The sequence below is a fragment of the Podarcis vaucheri genome (genome assembly GCF_965113315.1).
Source record: "Podarcis vaucheri genome assembly, chromosome: 2".
Lineage (NCBI taxonomy): Eukaryota > Metazoa > Chordata > Lepidosauria > Squamata > Lacertidae > Podarcis > Podarcis vaucheri.
The window spans coordinates 74,614,154-74,632,637 of record NC_138760.1 but is presented as its reverse complement, the minus strand read 5'-3'; the positions used below and the strand labels follow the sequence as shown (position 1 = coordinate 74,632,637).

The 18,484-nt window shown below is 45.5% G+C and overlaps 1 protein-coding gene across 1 annotated transcript; it reads left to right on the top strand.

Annotated features, from left to right (window-relative positions):
- The first annotated feature begins 204 nt into the window (after nt 1-204).
- On the top strand, nt 205-16,980 carry GFRA3 (GDNF family receptor alpha 3). The gene is made up of 8 exons (XM_082213304.1): nt 205-463; nt 7,473-7,751; nt 8,943-9,035; nt 9,870-10,191; nt 11,418-11,527; nt 12,206-12,340; nt 14,509-14,648; nt 15,113-16,980. The coding sequence occupies exons 1-8, from the start codon at nt 418-420 to the stop codon at nt 15,251-15,253; spliced, it is 1,266 nt and encodes a 421-aa protein (XP_082069430.1). The 5' UTR covers nt 205-417; the 3' UTR covers nt 15,254-16,980.
- Nucleotides 16,981-18,484: the final 1,504 nt, after the last annotated feature.

The following is an 18,484-nucleotide window of genomic DNA, read 5'->3' as shown; positions in this document are numbered from 1 at the left end:
TCCTTGTGTGAGGGGAAGCGTCCTCCCAGCGCCAAAAACCAAACCCCAAGGCCACGACGGGGCTGACCCCGTCCCCTACTCCCAATCCATACCGCTACCCCACCCAGTGATAGCAAGCGCCCTAGCGCGAGGCGGGCCACTCCTGCCGCGCTCCACCAGGGCGCTACTCCTGCGCCCCTCCCCTCCCCTCGCGCGCCAGCGGCGAGTTCCCGCCTCCCGCTGTAGCTCCGCGCGCGCACCTGCCCAGCGCGAGCTGAGAAGGCGAGTCCCCGCGAAGGCGGGACGACGAGGGCAGGCTGGCAGCAGGTGGCCACGCGAGGCTGCCCAGTCCCCGCTGAACTAGCGGAGCATGTGAGCCCTTCCCTCGCAAGACCGGCTCGGAGTGGAGTGACTGCGCGTGCTGCGCTTCCCTCCGCCATGGGCCTCCCTTTGCTGCTGGGGCTGCTGCTGCTCTCCCGAACCGGTAATGGGGCGTTGGGGGGGGGGCGGGCGCCGTTGAGAAAGGGGTCCGGTGCGGGTAAAAGGCGGCGTTGGATCTGCTGTATGTTTTCTACCCTATCCCGCCCTACCCCACCTCCGTTCATGGGGGGGGGGGCTTGCTTGGCGCCCCTCGCCTTCGTGCGGGGCTGGCTCTGGGGTTGCGGGCATAGAGAATTGGACACTCTGGGGCGGGTCAAGGGAGAAGTTGTGTGTCCATCCGCGCCTTTTAGCTTTTGTTTTGAGCCCGCTGTCTCTACTAGGACCATCCTTTCTCTGTGTTTTTTTTTTCCCTGTCCCAAGGCAAAGAGGGTCTGGAATCCTATGTCCGTCTTGCTGCGAGGCGAGCCCCCAGAGCGGACTTTGCTTCCATGTAAGCCCGCTCAGGATCGGGCTGCGCGTGTCTCTCGGCGGGGCGGTGTCTGGACAGTCGTCCAGGTTTCTGATCCAGCGCGCGCTCGGCGTCTCGGATTTGCAGGCGGCGACGGGGAGGACTGTCTGACCACCCTGTTTGCTAATCACTTTGGGTGTGTTCAGGCTAGGCAGATCCCCGATGGCGTTATTGATGGGTGCTGGGAGAGAAAGGAAAGAGGGATGTACGATCATATAATAGGCTACGGAGGAACAGCGCAGTCCCCATTCCGCCGCTTGCTAACGGAGGGGAGAAAGTGCCTGTTGCTTACGGGGTAGCTGATCTGCCAGGCTGCTTTCTCTGTCGGAGAAACTTTCGGCAAGTGGCTGCCAAGCTGTTTGCCGGCCAGAGAAGGGCTGTGACCCTTTCCTCAGCCAGAGAATTAGAGCCGCTCCGCAGCGCGCTGTAGGAGCAGTTTGCAATGTGCAACTCGCCTGCTCGATGGGGTCGTGTTCTTATAAATTGGCCCGAAATTAGATCTGTGTATGTTCCGATTGTGGAATACGATCAGAAGGGTTTTTCACATGACGTTTATATATATTTTAAATATTTGCATATGTATGGTCTGCATTTAATTTGCATATCCTACACTGGCTATATTGGTTTTTAAATTGCGTTTCACACTTGTCAGGGGCAACATCAGGGAACAGCTATCTCGGTCTAGCTCTGTGAGCTTCCCAGACAGATTTGTTTGATACAGAGTACTGTTAGGTGGAGCCTTGGTCTAATATAACATAGAAAGGTCTAATCAAACATGGACAGCTCTTGGGTTGCTAATGCAGGAAGGAAAGATGAAGAGGACCATTTTAAGATGAAATGCACATTCCATCTGATGTGAATTTTAGCATGGCATTATCTGTCATGCTTCTGCGGGTGGAATCTTCCAAGGATGACCTAGAGCTCTCCAAAGCAGCTCATGCCATGGGGCAGCGAGGGGCCGGGGGATGTGGGACAGCCACTGAGCCCTAGGAAGCACAGGCACCTGAAGGTGCAGGCTTAGTTAGGCACTGGAGTGCAAGCCTGAGGAACAAGGACTACACCAGAGTAAAGTGATACTTGTGTGAAAAAAGCTATTCACGAGTAGACCAAATCCTCAGGCAACCCGGATGCCCTGCTGCTGTGCTCAGACTAAAAATCATTCAGTTCATGGCACAAAGTGCTGTAGCCGTAAATTTGCTCCATTGCCCTGATGACCGCATCCCTGTCTACCTAGCTGTTCAATTCAAGACCTCCCCCACATCTCACATTTTGACTTCAGATTGCCTTTGACCTTGCTTCTTAACCTGCCCCTGGGTTTGAACATGCAACTAATACCAAACTGAGTCCAGTACTGTCCATGGTTAACTGTCAGCTGCTCTGTCCTTGCGTCAACTGGAACAGGACATTGTAAACTAGGGAAATACTGGTAATGGGGTGGGGTTTTTTGTATCATGAATGAAAATATCACAGAAAGGGCTGTTGTGTTTACTGTATCTGTGATCTGAAAATATAAAACATACTTTTGTTAGAATAGCTCTAATCTGCTCACTTTCCTGCATTAACAACATTAACACATGCACAGATTGCATGGGAGTGAGTCAAAATGCTTTGTCAAACATGAAAACACTATTCTGCTTTCTACCCTGTATTAACATAATTCACAAGTGACTCATTCCAGACTAAACTAATATGAAGACTTCTTTTATTTTTGAAACTTGTATTCATCTTTAGTTTGCGTGGTAGAATTGAACTCTTACCTTTGGGATAAGGCAATATAGAGTTTTAAGGCTACAATCCTATGCACATTTACTCAACAGAAAGGATACAGTGAGCCCTTTCTGTGGTGGCTCCCTGCTTGTGAGATGCTCTCTCCAGGGAGGCTCACCTGGTGCTTTTTTGCATATCTTTAGATGCCAGGAAAAAACATGCCTTTTCTTTCAGGCCTTTGGCTTATTAAACAACCTATGGCCTTTTAAACTGTGTGTGTTTATTATTTTTGTTTTACTATGTTATGCATTTTTGTTGTTTATATTGTAAACCACCCTGTGATCCTCAGATGAAGGGCAATAAAGAAATTTAACAAGTAAATGAAAATATACTGCTTGGTAAACAGGAGTAGGGTCAGCCTTTATGGAACCACATGCATTGTTCACTTGCAGGGAAACCAAATTTCCTTCCTTGGATCCCCCACAGAATTGGTTCACAAACTTTAATCTAGAAACATAACACAATGATGATTATATTAATTTTAGATAGATATACCACTGGCTGTACCACTGGCTGGATGCGGGTGGCACTGTGGTCTAAAGCACTGAGCCTAGGGCTTGCCGATTGGAAGGTTGGCGGTTCGAATCCCCACGACGGAGATTCCCGTTGCTCAGTCCGAGCTCCTGCCAACCTAGCAGTTCAAAAATACGTCAAAGTGCAAGTAGATAAATACCATATTTTTCGCTCTATAGGACACACTTTTCCCCCTCCAAAAACGAAGGGGAAATGTGTGTGCGTCCTATGGAGCGAATGCAGGCTCCTATAGTGCAAGTAGATAAATAGGTACTGCTCCAGCGGGAAGGTAAACGGCGTTTCCATGCGCTGCTCTGGTTTCACCAGAAGTTGCTTAGTCATCCTGGCCACATGACCTGGAACACTGTCTGTGGACAAACGTCGGCTCCCTTGGCCAGTAAAGTGAGATGAGCGCCGCAACCCCAGAGTCGTTCGCGACTGGACTTAACTGTCAGGGGTCCTTTACCTTATTACCACTGGCTACTTTTAATGACCTGGGAGATATGTGTGACTACCTGTATACTGAGAGATGTTGAATCAGTATCCATCACAAGCGGTAAGAAACACAATAAGAGTCCTGATAGATCAGATTGAAAGTACATCTAGTCTAGCATCTCATTTCCCATATCTACAAGCCAGCTGTCTCTGGCAACTCTGCTAGTAGCACATGAACACAACAGCACTCTCCTGATGTTGTTCCCCTTTAGCTGGTATTCAGAGGGAATCTGATTCTGGAGGTAGTATATAGCCAGCATGGATAATATTCTTGATTGAGTAATAAAGAGTAATTTAGTAGTGAAATGTGATGTTTAGCACTACCCATCTGCTAGATCACTGACTTTCTGTGTGTATTGAAACAGCATTTGGTGGCATTATATCTGTCAGCATTTACTTCTCTATTGAAATTATGCAGAACATCATAGCTAATGACCCTATATCCCTTGCTTCTCCCTTTTGCATCTCACAGGGCATTGGTAAACAGTATGGTAGTTAGCAGCATGTAGCATTTTAATCACCATGTAAAAATGGTGAAGGTTATTATTTTCTCTAGAGAAACTGCTCAGTTTCTTTTTTGTGGTTTAAACCCCTAGTTCATGCATGACCAAACTTGGCTCTCCAAATGTTTTGGGACTACAATTCCCACTGTTAGCTAGGGATGATGGGAGTTGTAGTCCCAAAACATCTGGAGGGCTAAGTTTGGCCATGCCTGCCCCAGTTCATCTGCTTACCTGCCTTTGAGCTGTTCCCCTGGGCTTAATTGATCCAGAAAGGGTGATCTGTGCTGGCGCTCATAACCTCCTTGCATCCTTGCTTCTGCAAGTGGCACCCTAAAATTCCAGGCACCGACAGAGGATCTAGGCCGAGCAATGTCAGATCCAAGACATTACGCTTAATGCCAGACTGCAAAGGTTCATTAGAGCTGCTGTGGGCCTTGGGCACCAGATGACAGGTGAGGAGCCAACCCCGCAGTAGAACAACTGTCCCACTTCAGCTTCAGAGAGTGCTATAGCTGAAACTGGTTGTGCACCAGCAGCTGGTGTTGGAAGCTCCTTTGCAGTCCTTGTTGGGCACACTGGGCAAAGAGGACCTGTTACCTGACCCCTTGTTGCTTGTTATTTCACAGCGTAGTGCAGTGGTTAAGAGCGGCGGACTTGTAATCTGGTGAACCGGGTTCGCTTCCCCGCTCCTCCACATGCAGCTGCTGGGTAACCTTGGGCCAGTCACACTTCTCTGAAGTCTCTCAGCCCCACTCACCTCACAGAGTGTTTGTTGTGGGGGAGGAAGGGAAAAGAGAATGTTAGCCACTTTGAGACTCCTTAAAGGGAGTGAAAGGCGGGATATCAAATCCAAACTCTTCTTCTTTTTTCCCTAAGCAGCCAGCTATCCATCCTGGCCCCACTTCCCTTCCTCTACTTCTGCATCTCCTCCCTGGTGCATGTCTCATTTGCAGCCAGCTTCTGTTTCTGTAGTGGGCTGTACTCCTGTTGGCTGTACTCCCATCCCCAAGGTTTAGGGGACTTCCTGCCCAGTTAGGACAAGGTTGGTGGTTGGTAGTGCTCCCCCACACCCCGGGGTAAGCCTATCACTGGCACAACACTTCCATCCACCTGGCTGCTCTTTGGATTGTGGGCTGTGATTGCCCTGATTAGACAGTTGCCTGGCCCTTCCTCCCTTCTCTACAGGAATGGTTGTGGCATCCCTGCAGATGGTTGTGTTCCTCCTGCCATACGAGGTGTGGTGGTGGGAGAGACATGGAAGATGGTTGCAGCAGCTATACTTTGTAAGACAGTTGCCCCCTTTCCCCTGCATATCTCTGTGGGATGCTCTATAGTCAAATCCCTGCCATACATTTAAAATACATCTAAAGCACATGGCTCTCTAAAAAATCCTGGAAACTGTTATCTACCCATCACAGAGTCACAATTCTCACAATTCTATGTGGGAAGCCCATGTGCTTTAAGTGTATGCTGTGGAAGTGATCTGTCCGAATTTCATAAAGTCTGTTGTTAAGTGTATAGTAAGAATGCTTGGGATTCAATAGATGTTAACAAGCCATAATAAAAATTGAAAATCAATATGCGAAGAGAAACACTGAATGTAAATCAAAAGCACAGTGGGGGAAATGAGAGATGGTGGACAGGAATATGAATGTTTTAGAATGGGGCCATATTTCTATGTTGGGGTGGGGAACCTTTTCAGTTTGAGGGCCACATTCCCTCATGACACACCTGAGAGGGGTGGGAAAAGCCGGAGACAAAAGTGGATGGGGCTCTTATTTTTCTACCGAAAGCTCCATTCCTAGCCACACACATGCCAGAGATTTCTAAAGGCCCTCATGCGCACGTATCTTTCCATTTTCCATCCAGACAAGGAAGAAGCTTTACCACAATCCAAGGGCACATTCCAGACAGACAAAAGCACTTGAGGAGAGCACCAAGCAAGGCTTGTGAGGGACAAGGCTAAGCTAGAGGAGTTCAGACCTCAAGGGAGCCCCAAGGGCCAGATAGATCTAGTGGGCCACATTTGGACCCTGGGCCTGAGATCCCCCACCCCTGTTGTATGTGATAGAAATTTGAGGAGCGTTTCATTTTTGCAACTGTCATTTTTCAAGGACAAGAACATCTGCCCTTCAAGCATGGTTCAGTCTGCGCTGTTCTCCATTTGGCTCACATTCAAATATAGAAACCACTGCAGTAACTGGTTGGACCTGAAATGAGTCTATTTATTAGTGGTTATAGTAAGATGCCAAACGTGATACCAGGAAGTCTGTCTGTAGCTGTCATTTCTGTCACTTATGTAAATATCAGGACGTGAGTCTGGAGCTGGTGCCAAATTGCTGAAGTGGACTGGAGGTTCAAACAGCACTGCTGTCAAAGACTGGGCCCATCTATTTCACCAAAATGTAGATTTCCACCAAAATTCAACACCAAAGTATAATCCTGCCCAACTGGACGCTGCTGCTTTTTTTAAAAAAAGGCTTTAGAAACTCTTGATTTTATGTCAGAAGAATAGATTAAAGTGTGGAGATCTTCCTTTCTTCTAAAAAGCATTTAATTCAAGGAGTGGTGATCTTTACATGCTAGCAATTATCAATTGTCAACAGCAAGAGGTAGATAAATGTAGATTTGTAAAAAGAACTCTCATACACATCCATTGGAATATCAAAATAAAAACCATACTATAGCAATGGGAGGAATTAAGTGTAGCACTATGGCGTTTGTTTTGTCAGAACAAGCTTTTCAGCTTGCCAGATGGAACAACACCCTTTCTCTTTCCGCTTTACACTGTTTTGAGACTTCTTCCAAATTGGGGACGAAACTAGGCTTTATTTCACCCGGGTCAAAGACCCAGTTTGGCATACCCCCACCCCTTAAATTTACACACACACACACACACACACACACACACACACACGGAGCCTCAGTTGGAGTCCTCTGGAGGCTTAACAAAGGGGAAGAGAAAGACTACCCCCCTCCCCGTAGTTACAGCTCTGACTGAACTCACCCCCCAAAAAAAAAGCCAATGGGGGGGACAGTGAGGGAAGTCCTGTTGCACTAGCTGGAGTCCTTGTCTTTGCTTCCTCCAGTAGGACTTGTTACTTGAATCCCACACATCTCCCCCCCACCTTGATAATATGAACAACAGGATAGGCAAAGCATACATGTGTGCTAATCCACATTAGTGATTGTGGCAGTATAAACATTCCAGATTGCTTAATTCAGCAAAAAGCAGGAGCTTATGCTTGTGCCCTTGAAGGGATGAGAAAGTGGCTGCAGTATGTGTATTTATGAAATGCTAACACACACTCTTTCTACTTGAACAGGAGGCCTCCTTGTTCTCTCTCTTGATCAGCCGCACACCTGTATAACAGCAGAGACCCTTTGCTTGGCTGAGCCTGCCTGCAGCGCCGCTTATCAGACCTTGCAAAACTGTTCCCAGTCTTTTTCCAAGAGCAGTTTCCTCCCTGACCAAGAAACCAGGAGCAGATGCTTTGCAGCAGTAACATTTGTAAGAAACAGTTATTTTCAGGAATGCAAGTGTCACCGGCGCACACGAAAGTTGGAGCAGCTGTGCCTGCGCATCTACTGGACTGTTCATTTTGGTGAGATAGAAGCTTTGCTCACTTTTCATTTTGTATTATCACTGGTGGCGGGAGGATAAGAATTGTGTGCCCCACTCCAGAGCAATACCTGAATATCTGGGAGAAGACCCTTGGACCTGATTGCAGAAACAAAACAAAAATATTTGCACCAAGTCAAGACTAGCAGTTGTCTGGCTGACTAGAAAGCGTCTCCCCAGGGTCTCAGTCTTCCTACATCTAGCCTTGTTTCTTGAAATTCTTTTTAACCAGAGATGCTGGGGGTTGATTTTTGGATCTTCTGCTATGGCTCCTCCCAAAGAATAGAAAGCTATTAGAAACCCATTGCTTAATTTTTGCTACCTTGAAATTTTATTTTCCACGATGGTTTACAAAAAGAATAAAACATATATATTTGAATGTTTACATTGACAATATTCTAAAATAGATGTCAAAATCAAAAAAGATCCCTCATAATTGTTTTTTAGACTGAGCAGGATATTAAGGTGTGGTTCTTCTCTTTCTGTTAATTAAAATCTTAAGCATTTCCTGCTTAGTTTTATGTGCCCCGGCCCCCGCATTAAGGAGCCAACTGGGAACATGTAGGTAGACTTCTTTTCCACATGCAGCTGCCTGCAAGTGCTCTCCCACGCTGAAGGTGGAGGGCCTTCTCTGTTGTGGCCTCTCCTTTATGGCATAACAACATCATCAACAACAACAATTTTTTATTTCTACCCTGCCCCTCTGGTTGGGTTTTCCTAGCCAGTCTGGATGGCTTTCAACAGAACATTAAAAACAGAATAAAACTTCAAACATTAAAAACTTCCCTGAACAGGGCATGCTGTCCCTTGGGGCATTTTCCCTTTTTTGCCAATTATTTTTATTGGTTTTCCAAAGTTTTCCTTGCACCTACGTTAAAAAATGTTGGTACCAGGCAAATAGTTTTCAATTCACCCAGTTTTTTATGAAATTATTTTTTAATGCTGTATCATTGTTTTTAATTTAGCTCTGAAAGAATTTTAATCTGTGCTAGATTGACATGTGTTTTAGCTTTGTATTGCTCTTGTGCTTTTATGTAAATGGATATGTTTAGAGTTGGATTCTGCTGCCTTGGTTACCTTTTTTTAAGAGTTCATATTTTGTGATTTTCTGTTTTATTCATTACACACATAACTTATAGTGTGACTCCTAAGTAAATAAATTTATTTTGCACAGATGACTTTCATTTAGAGGTGTCACCCTATGAAGATGCAGACAATGAAGACTCTTCAAAGACCAATTACAACAAACTGTCAACTAGGATTTCAGGTAGAACCTATACTAACATTTGGTTGTCTTTTCTTTTCCTCAAGACCTACATAACACAGCTGAGTTTTTTTAGGGAGAAAGGAAATGTTTTATAAGCAATTTAAAGGTAGCGTCAAGCAGACTAATGCTAGGATGCCAGGGTAAGCATATGGTCTAGAGGTGAGGGATATCAGCATAGACCAAAAATAAAACACAAACTCAAATCTGAAAGGCAGAAATAACTGTTATTATAATGTAACAGAAAGCAGAAAGTATAAGACTCGCAAAGGTAAAGTAGTCCTGTGAGGTAAAGTTTCCACAGAAAAAAAGTTTTAGTCTGAGAGGAATCTTCTGAGACGTAACAGCAGTAGCAGCCAAAAGAAAACTCAATGGGTATGTAGAAGGTATCACACCTTTTGATGTGTGTACACAGAGAATAGGAGTGCGCCACCCACCAAAACTCTGGCCTAGTATAAAATCTTCCCAAATGTGGTTCTGCATAAGGGTAGAACCCATCCATGTGATTGCTTCCCCCAGCCTTCAAGTCTACTCTGATGCTGCACAGAGTATCTGGGTAGATTACCCAGGGTAGCAACACTAGTGTGCATGGTGCTTTTCAGAGCACAGAAGGACAAGTGCCTACTCCAAGGAGTCTACAATCTAAAGCTTCACACAGGGCAAACTATGAAGGAAAAGGAAGCAGGTGTAAATAAATGAATTTCTGAATTGCAAAGTGATATTGGAAATTGCTTCGACTACATTTTCTTCGTGTTTAATCCACATCTTCATGGAAATAATCTCTGGAACCCACTACATATTCTTGTCTTTCTGTGACTTTTGTTGACTCCCATATAGCTATGGATAGGACAAATCCCTGCCTGCATGCCACAAACGTTTGCCACTTGAACCACAAGTGCATGCGTCTGCGCTCACTCTATGCCCAGACCTGCAGCACAGAGACCACCTGTGATCGGCGCAGATGCCACCGACACCTGAGACACTTCTTTGAGAGGATCAGCGCGGATTTCACCAAGAGCCTTCTCTTCTGCCCTTGTCAAGACGAGGTCTGTGGTGAGCGGCGCTGGAATACCATTGTCCCGGAGTGCTCTTTCCAGAGCAGCAGCAAGCCAAACTGCCTCGTCCTGTTGGACTCCTGTCTGAAGGACAATATCTGCAAGTAGGTCTGGCACCAAGGGCGTTGGGGTGGCCGCCATAGTAAGCTATTAGTTGTATGAGGCACAAGTAACTGGATCCTCAGGCGGATTGTACACTTGATACAGTAAAAGAAGGAAATAAAACTATATGTTTCCATAATGCCTAACAATTTAGATAGTCCCAGTCTATACACATTTTAATTTTAAAATGCAATCTTATGTTTTTGAAACAGCAGATCAGGAAAAGCATCACCTAAATCAGGGATGGACAATTTCTACATACTTGAGAGCCACTTTACTCTCCAGACAGATGTCTGTGAGCCAGCGGTGGTCAGTTTCATAATAAAATTGGAGACCATCTAGTAAGAAGGACTTTGCTCTTAAGGAGAGCATATGCTCAATATGTATGTTTATAAAAGGTAAAGGATCCCTGGACAGTTAAGTCCAGTCAAAGGCAACTATGGGGTGTGGCGCTCATCTCGCTTCAGGCCGAGGGAGCCAGTGTTTGTCCACAGACAGCTTTCCAGGTCATGTGGCCAGCATGACTAAACCATTTACCTTCCTGCCACAGCGGTACCTATTTATCTACTTACAGTGGTGGGCTTTTGAATTGCTAGGTTGGCAGAAGTTGGGACAGAGCAACAGGAGCTCACCCCATAGCATGGATTCGAACCACTGACCTTCCAATCAGCAAACTCAAGAGGCTCAGTAGTTTAGACCACAGCGCCACCCGGTCCCCTTGTACGTTTGTATATTACATTAAACATGTGAAAGATGTAGGACTAACATGTCTGTTCTATAAAGTATTTTTGGTTAAGCCGCCAGTTGCCAGAAAACACTGCTTCAGGGGCCATGTAAGCCATGAGCCATCAGTTGCCCATTCCTAATGTAGCTACAGTGGTGCCTCAGGTTAAGAACTTAATTCGTTCTGGAGGTCTGTACTTAACCTGAAGCACCACTTTAGCTAATGGGGCCTCCCGCTGCCGCCACGCCGACAGAGCACAATTTCTGTTCTCATCCTGAAGCAAAGTTCTTAACCTGAAGCACTATTTCTGGGTTAGCGGAGTCTGTAACCTGAAGCGTATGTAACCTGAGGTACCACTGTATTACTTTTAAGATGAAGATCTATGATGTTGCTTGGCTTTGCATAAAAAGTGACTTTGGTTTATAAACTACAGGACAAATGAATAAAGCAATCTCTGTGGTGGTAAAGAAAGCCCTCATTCTGATAGTTGTTATCTTCCACCAGATCCCGGCTGGCAGACTTCCAAGAGCAATGCAAGCCTTCAGGCACATCTTCAGATGGCTGCTCTCCGCACAACCATGCTGCATGCCTGGAGGCTTACATGGGGATGGTTGGTATGTGCTGGGCCCAGAGGAATTCACTGGGAGCTTGATGAGGGTTATACCATTAGACATACCTGGGGGGGGGGTGCAATGTAAGGTCCTGCCTTCCCGGTCTATGGAACAGAGAATGAGAAAGGAGCATAAGCTTCTCTGAGCTGTAGGAAACTCCCTCTTCTGAAGACTTGGTCCATCTTCCTTCCCCTTATAGCTGAATACTATTCCACTTTCACGTTCACTCTGAAGTTGGAGGAGGAACATTAACCATCAGTTTCTTATGTTAGGTGGTTATTAGCCATGGTAACGAAATGGAGTATCCATGTCTGGAAGCACTACACCTCTGATTTTGATATACTGATGCCAGAAACAGGATCACTATCCCCTTCATGCCCTGCCTATGAAGCATTTGGCTGACCACAGCAACAGTGTGGTTATGCTTTAGTTAATTACAATTTTTAAAATTAGATATATTTTTATACCTTTCCCTCCCGCCAATCTGGAGCACAGAGCGACTTCACATCAGAAATCCTTAGAAAGAGTTTGAGATTGGCAGGATGTTGAATTGAGCAGATTGAGATAGCACATTCTGGGGTTATGGAAAGCATGCCTAGACTGGTGGGTCTGTATCTTTTGACTCATTGGTATTCCATATGGGAAAATTCTGACTCTTTGTTTTTTTCGGTCTTGAAATAGGTACACCTATGACCCCCAATTATGCCAGCAATTCCAGTACTGACGTCACACTGTGGTGCTCCTGCAAGGACAGTGGCAATCAGAAGGAGGATTGTGAGCAAGTCCTCAGCTCCTTTGCCAGCAACAGATGCCTCAGTAAGTCATCCAAACATATGCCAGACATTTAGTCCATCTACCCCTATTAATTGTTATCCCCTTTTCATAATAATACTAGAAGTCAACTTTTCTCTGATTAATTTAATTTGGCAGCAGATTCAGGACAGGCAAAACAAAGTACTTCTCTATCCAGAGAATTCACTGCTACTGGATTTTATGCATATATTAAATTTAAATCCACCTTTTCATTGAAGGCGCTCAAGATAATGTGTTTTATAAAGGATCAGAGAAGTTGATAAAAGAAAAATCTGTCAACTTATTCGTTGTTTAGAAACATCCATAATATTAGAGGTTGTATGTCAGAAGTTGGCTACAAACAGAGACATCTTGTTCCGGGGTGGGAAACCTTTGGCCTTCCAGCTGTTGTTCCCATCATCCCTGAGGCCAAATTGGCTAGGTCTGATGGGAGTTGGAGTCTAGCAATAGTTACCCCTTCCCATCTAGCTACTGGCCTCTTGCCTACATACAAATTTACCAGAGGCATCTAGTCAGCCTCTTTTGGAAACAAAGGTCCTTTATTCTGATCCTTTAGGGTACTTCTAGGGTTCTTGTTGCTCATCAAGCAAGGGATGGGAAACTTGTAGTCTTCCAAGTTACTATTGGGCTACAGCTCCTATATCTCCTGACTATTGACCATGTTGACTGGTCAAGTGTTGGAATCTAACAGCATCTGGAAGACCAGAGGCTCCCCACCCCTGTTAATTAATCACTCCGGCATTTACAAATTCATTTGTTCTAACTAGTCCAGTGGACTTTACATCAGCTCATTGATCCTGCTGCTTGAGCATAAAATCAGATATTGGCCCTAACTTTGTCCAAGTCCTCCTCTCTGTCTATTATTGTCAACGCATCTCTTAAAATGTTTGGTCTTGCTAAGATTTAAATATTTTATGACTATAAAAGCTCACAGAGGACGTAAAACAGAACCAAAGCTTGCTTGTTAAACATTTAATACCTCGGCTTCTTATCTGTTGATTATATTTATGGAAAAGTTTTTCATGCCCCCCCCTTAAGATTTGGGCTCTTCTTTGACCAAACGTGCTGCTCCCCTTTGGAAGGAAGATAAGCCATGCCCCTGCAGACATTGGCTGGTCTGTGTTCCCTGTATGCTCCCCTACAGCATGGAAACAGCAGCCCAGCTAAATCATGACACCTAAAGCACAGTGGCAAATTCCGGAGTAGACTTGCAGTGGGTTAATTGCCACATGCTTCATCAATCAAAAATCAATTAAAAAAATTGTTGATTCACTAAAATCAATCAAACTGTACACAAGGAGTGTGCAGTGTTTTCTTGCTCAAGAGCCATATCCCCTCGTAGGCAACTTTGGGGGAGGGAGGCACACATGCCAATAAGTGGGTGGGGCCAGGGGCAAAAATGAGTGGATTAATAAAAGTGGCTCCTAACTTGGTTCAGCAGGCTGTATTCAAGCCATGCAAAAGTCAGAGAATTCCATACAGTGGTGCCTCGCAAGACGAAATTAATCCGTTCTGCGAGTCTCTTCGTCTTGCGGTTTTTTCGTCTTGCGAAGCAGGCTATTAGCGGCTTAGCGGCTATTAACGGCTTAGCGGCTATTAGCGGCTTTAAGAAAAAGGAAACAAACTCGCAAGAACTTGCAAGACGTTTCGTCTTGCGAAGCAAGCCCATAGGGAAATTCGTCTTGCGGAACGACTCAAAAAACGGAAAACTCTTTCGTCTTGCGCGTTTTCCGTCTTGTGCGTTTTTCGTCTTGCGAGGTACCACTGTACATGACTACACAAACACTTCTCTCTGTCATTCAGGCAAGCAAGAGGCGATGGTGCAGTTCAAGGACATATTTGAGTCAGAGAAAAGCACTCAAGAGCACAGAGCAGGGCTGTTGAGAGTGTGGCCTGGGAAGGGGGGCATGGCTTGGGGTGATTCATGGGGTTTGGAAGGGCCCCTGGAGGGCCACATTTGGCCCCTGGGTCTGATGTTCTCCCCCCCCCCCCCGCAGTAGATGCATGCATAGCCAAAGCTGAGCAGAAAAGGTCTGCTGGCTCCCTCTCAGGCCATTTCCAGGCACCAATGCATGGCTGTCTTACAATAATTTATCCTGAATGTGTAACCTGACTCTGTATACATGCATTCAGGTCCTCACACAATCTCCTGCGTGTTCTCTGCTTTACAGGAAGTGCAATCCAGTCTCAGATGATCTTAAACCAGAGGAATATGGAGGTTCAGGAGCAGCTGCAGTTCACACCTTCTCTGAATTTCCAGGGAGATGCCACCAGCACAGATGGCACAGTTTTCACTTCAGAAATGCGTTGGGTACGAACTGTTCCTTCTGTTTGACACAAAGCCAGCTTCTTCTGAATCCGTAGCAGGGATATGGGGAACCTGTGGCCCCACAGAAGTTGCTGGTCTCCAAGCTCCCATCCATCCAGTAATGAGGGACGATGCAGGTGCAGTCCAGCAACATCTGGAGGACCACAGGTTTCCCATTCCTGATCTGTAGCGTAAGTGGAATCAGGTATGTTGTTATGCGCCTGTAAAGCAAATGGTTGGCATAACAAGGTTGCTTTAGTTAAGTGTGTTCTATTGTGAGAGAAGGTTGAGCAAAGAAGCTGGCACCTTTGCTCCCAGGGATGGCCTCGGGTCTTCTGAGTAGAGCAGGGGACACCATGCAAGTGGACATGGTGCTGGTGTGGAAAGGAGGGATTCAAATGAGATGTTGTGACGGACAGCAGATGTATCCAGTCATGAGTTCTCTCTCTCTCTCTCTGCCTTTCTAGGAAGCTGAGAAAAGTAAGATGCAGCCAGAGGTCCTCATGCAAGACGGAAAATCGTTTTCTAACTCTGTCTACTCTGGAGCTCATCTTTCTTCACTCACTTTGACCTTCACGCTGCTCCTTCTGTTACTTTGTCTGCCATAACATCATACATCTGGCATTGCTCCTGACTTGTATTTCCATGAGAAGGGAAACTGGACATTGTTTCATGCCAAAGAGGAAGCACTGACCACCGCAAGCCTCTTCCCAGTGCTCACCCCCTTCTGCCTAGAACTCTGCCACTTTCACTCGCTGTTCTATGCAATGTTGGCCTGCCTGTGAAAGGAGCAGGGGTGCTGGTTCTCTTTCCAGTGCCCACAAGGAAAAGAAAGCAGGCAGCTTGGAGATTCTAGAGACCTATTGCCTTCCAATATTTTTTTATTTTAAGAGGAAGGCACCCATTGCCTCTAGACTAGCAAATGAAATGCTATTTCTGGCTTCAGGCTTCTGCCCCCAAATCTGGATTCTCTACTTTTTGGTGGTGTTCAGGGCCATGTGTGTACGCATGTCCATTTCTTTAGACATACAAAACAAAACTTGGCAGTGATGCTAAATTGTATCCTCTGCACTTAACCCTTTCTGCCCCTTTGTTGTGACTCATGAGACATTTAACACCTCAGAGCTAGGCTGGGCTTCTGTATTCATCTCAGTAACTTTCCTGTCTGGTATTATATGAGCCTTCTAGGCTTTCATAGGAATTTGCATGCAGGCTTACTAAGATTTTACCCACCAGAGTTTCCTCGGAGCAATGAAGTCTCCCCCCTGAACTGCAGAGCAAATATTTTTTCCCATATGTGGCTACCAAGCACCCCTCCACATGTGTTTCTCTACATTCTGTAGCACCAGACATTTATCCATAATGTAATAATTCCAGATGTAAAGATTTGTGTGGTGTAAACTGCTGTTCATTTGTGCTGCAGTGGAATGTTGTCCATTTCTAGGCACACATTAATAATTCACACCCCCATTGTGTCACCACTTCCTTGTTGGCTGGCTTAAATTTTTGGAAGAGGTAGCAAGCTAACTGCTACAACCTCCCTGTGTTGCTGTTTGGTGGCTGTGAAAGATGCAGTCAGTATTGCATCTTGTTTCTCTCCTACTCCCCAAGAAAAATAGACAATGTTGTGGTTGCCAAAGTTTCCTGCCCTATATTTGGGAGTGGGTGGGGAACAAGGGCACAATCCATCTTTTCTGTGAATGTTCTACCACATCAACCAGTGACGATAATGCCTCTGTGAATTTCATGTTTTTCTCATCCAGGTATGAGTTACTTATTTGTGTCCAGTGAAGGGGTCTCTGTACTGCCCACCAGCATAGGCTCTGTTTCTGTGTACATTTACTGGTAGATTTTGTCTCAAACATTGAGGTATCATTTGGAAAGGCCTGCCAATCCATTCTGCAGTAGTAATGGTGTTTGTTATTATTCCAGCTCTTTACTGAAGGCAAAAAAGGATTTGCTTCTACATTGGTACCTTTGGTTGTGAATGGGATCCGTTCCGGAGGCCCATTCACAACCTGAAAAGAACGCAACCCGCATCTGCGCACACACGGTTTGCGACTTCCCGCTTCTGCACATGCACGTGACGTCATTTTGCGCGTCTGTGCATGCGTGCGCGGGGAAACCTGGAAGTAACCCTTTCCGGTACTTCCGTGTCGCCGCGGGACACAACCTGAAAACGTGCAACCTGAAGCAAACGTAACATGAAGTATGACTAGCGTTTTTAAAATGTTTGTAGCTGGTTGTAGCTGTACAAATAACTTTGAAAGCATGTCTTCTGAAAAACAAGGCAAGGAATGTGAAAGGGTTACAATAAAAGTTTATTGGTTGTTTTTTTTTAAAAAGAAAACAAGGGAAAAAATAAATATTGGGTTTGGCAGTGTAATACTGGCACAGAATATGTATTGGATCCAGGCACCTGAAGTGTTGTGGGAACCCAGACCTTGGAACAGGCTCAGTATCCATATAAGCTGAAAGCTTTCGCAACAGTGCAAATGTTTTTACAGCATTCCTTAGGGTAAGCAAGTCCTGAGTGGAAAATCATGGGAAGTCTTAAACTTCATTTGTAAATGCTTTCTCATAAGCCAATTTACATTTCACTACACTGTTCTCCATTCTAGTTCAGTTTCCAAATCAGGCTTACTTATACAGCATAGCAAGTTACAAAAATAAATTCAGCAATTTTATCCAGCTAAGAAGCATACTTATTGTAAGATTTCAAGTCCACAACCCAGTCCGCAATAGGTCCAGTACCCATGTGCAGTGGGATTGGTCCCAGTAGAGCAGGGGTCACCAGCCTTTTTAGGCCAGGGCATACTTGTGAAATTTTGAAAAACTGCTGTGAGCACCAGTCATAAAATGATGGCTCCAGAGGTGTTTAAATTACACAAAATGGCTACCTTGGGGCATGGCAGAATATATAATGGCTGCCACATCTAAAAGAACAGAAAAAGAGACAGGGCCACAAAATGGCGTGGGAGTTGCCCACAACAGTGCACACAGCCCTGCCATCAATGGGGGGGGGGGGGGACCTCAGCCTCTTACGCATTCAAAGAGGGAAGCTCTTTGCACCTTCTCTCTGTTCAGAATGTAAGGGAGGGTGTCCAGTCCTGGCATCCATGGACATGTGGGCATGTTTTTAGACTGGGGGGCTCAGTGCAAGCAGCAATTGAGCAAAATATTGTGCATGGGATTTTAAAGGGAATTATTTACGGAGACCTTACATGGGAACCATAGGAGGTACTTGCAGGCATGCTGGCAACCCTTGCTTGAGCTTTGTTTTCTTGCTCTCCCTGGTTAGAGTAAGTGGGTGCCTTAGGTCCACGTACCTGTCTCACCATATTCTTTCAGCCCCGCTTCCCCCTGTCACTTTGCTATAAATTACTTGTGCTCCAGAACATAAACTACTTGCTCTGTGGAGGGAGAGAGGCTGTATGGTGGTAGAGAAGTGTGGTCCCTTTCTCCTCCTACATGGGTAAGTGGGGGAAGGGGCAAAACTGCTTGCTGGATCTGCAGTGGACTGGATCACGCCCCAACTGCTTTTATTTCTAGTACATTCCACTGAAATTTCATTTTCCGTATCTGGCTGAAGTGACACAGTATTGAGTCTCTGTTGACTTTTCAATGTTGTGACGTTATTTCCTGCTACTTAACATAGTAACAGTGGTAATTTGTCTCTATTGAATACACCAGCAACTCTCATGCCTTTGTTAAAGCTTCAGGGCAATAGAAATCTCTAAAATGTTATCCGTCTTCAAAATACAATTTGGGTCTCTTGGCAAACAGAGGAAGCAGGAGCATTGAGAGCTGCTGTAATGTACATTGCAATATCTTACAAA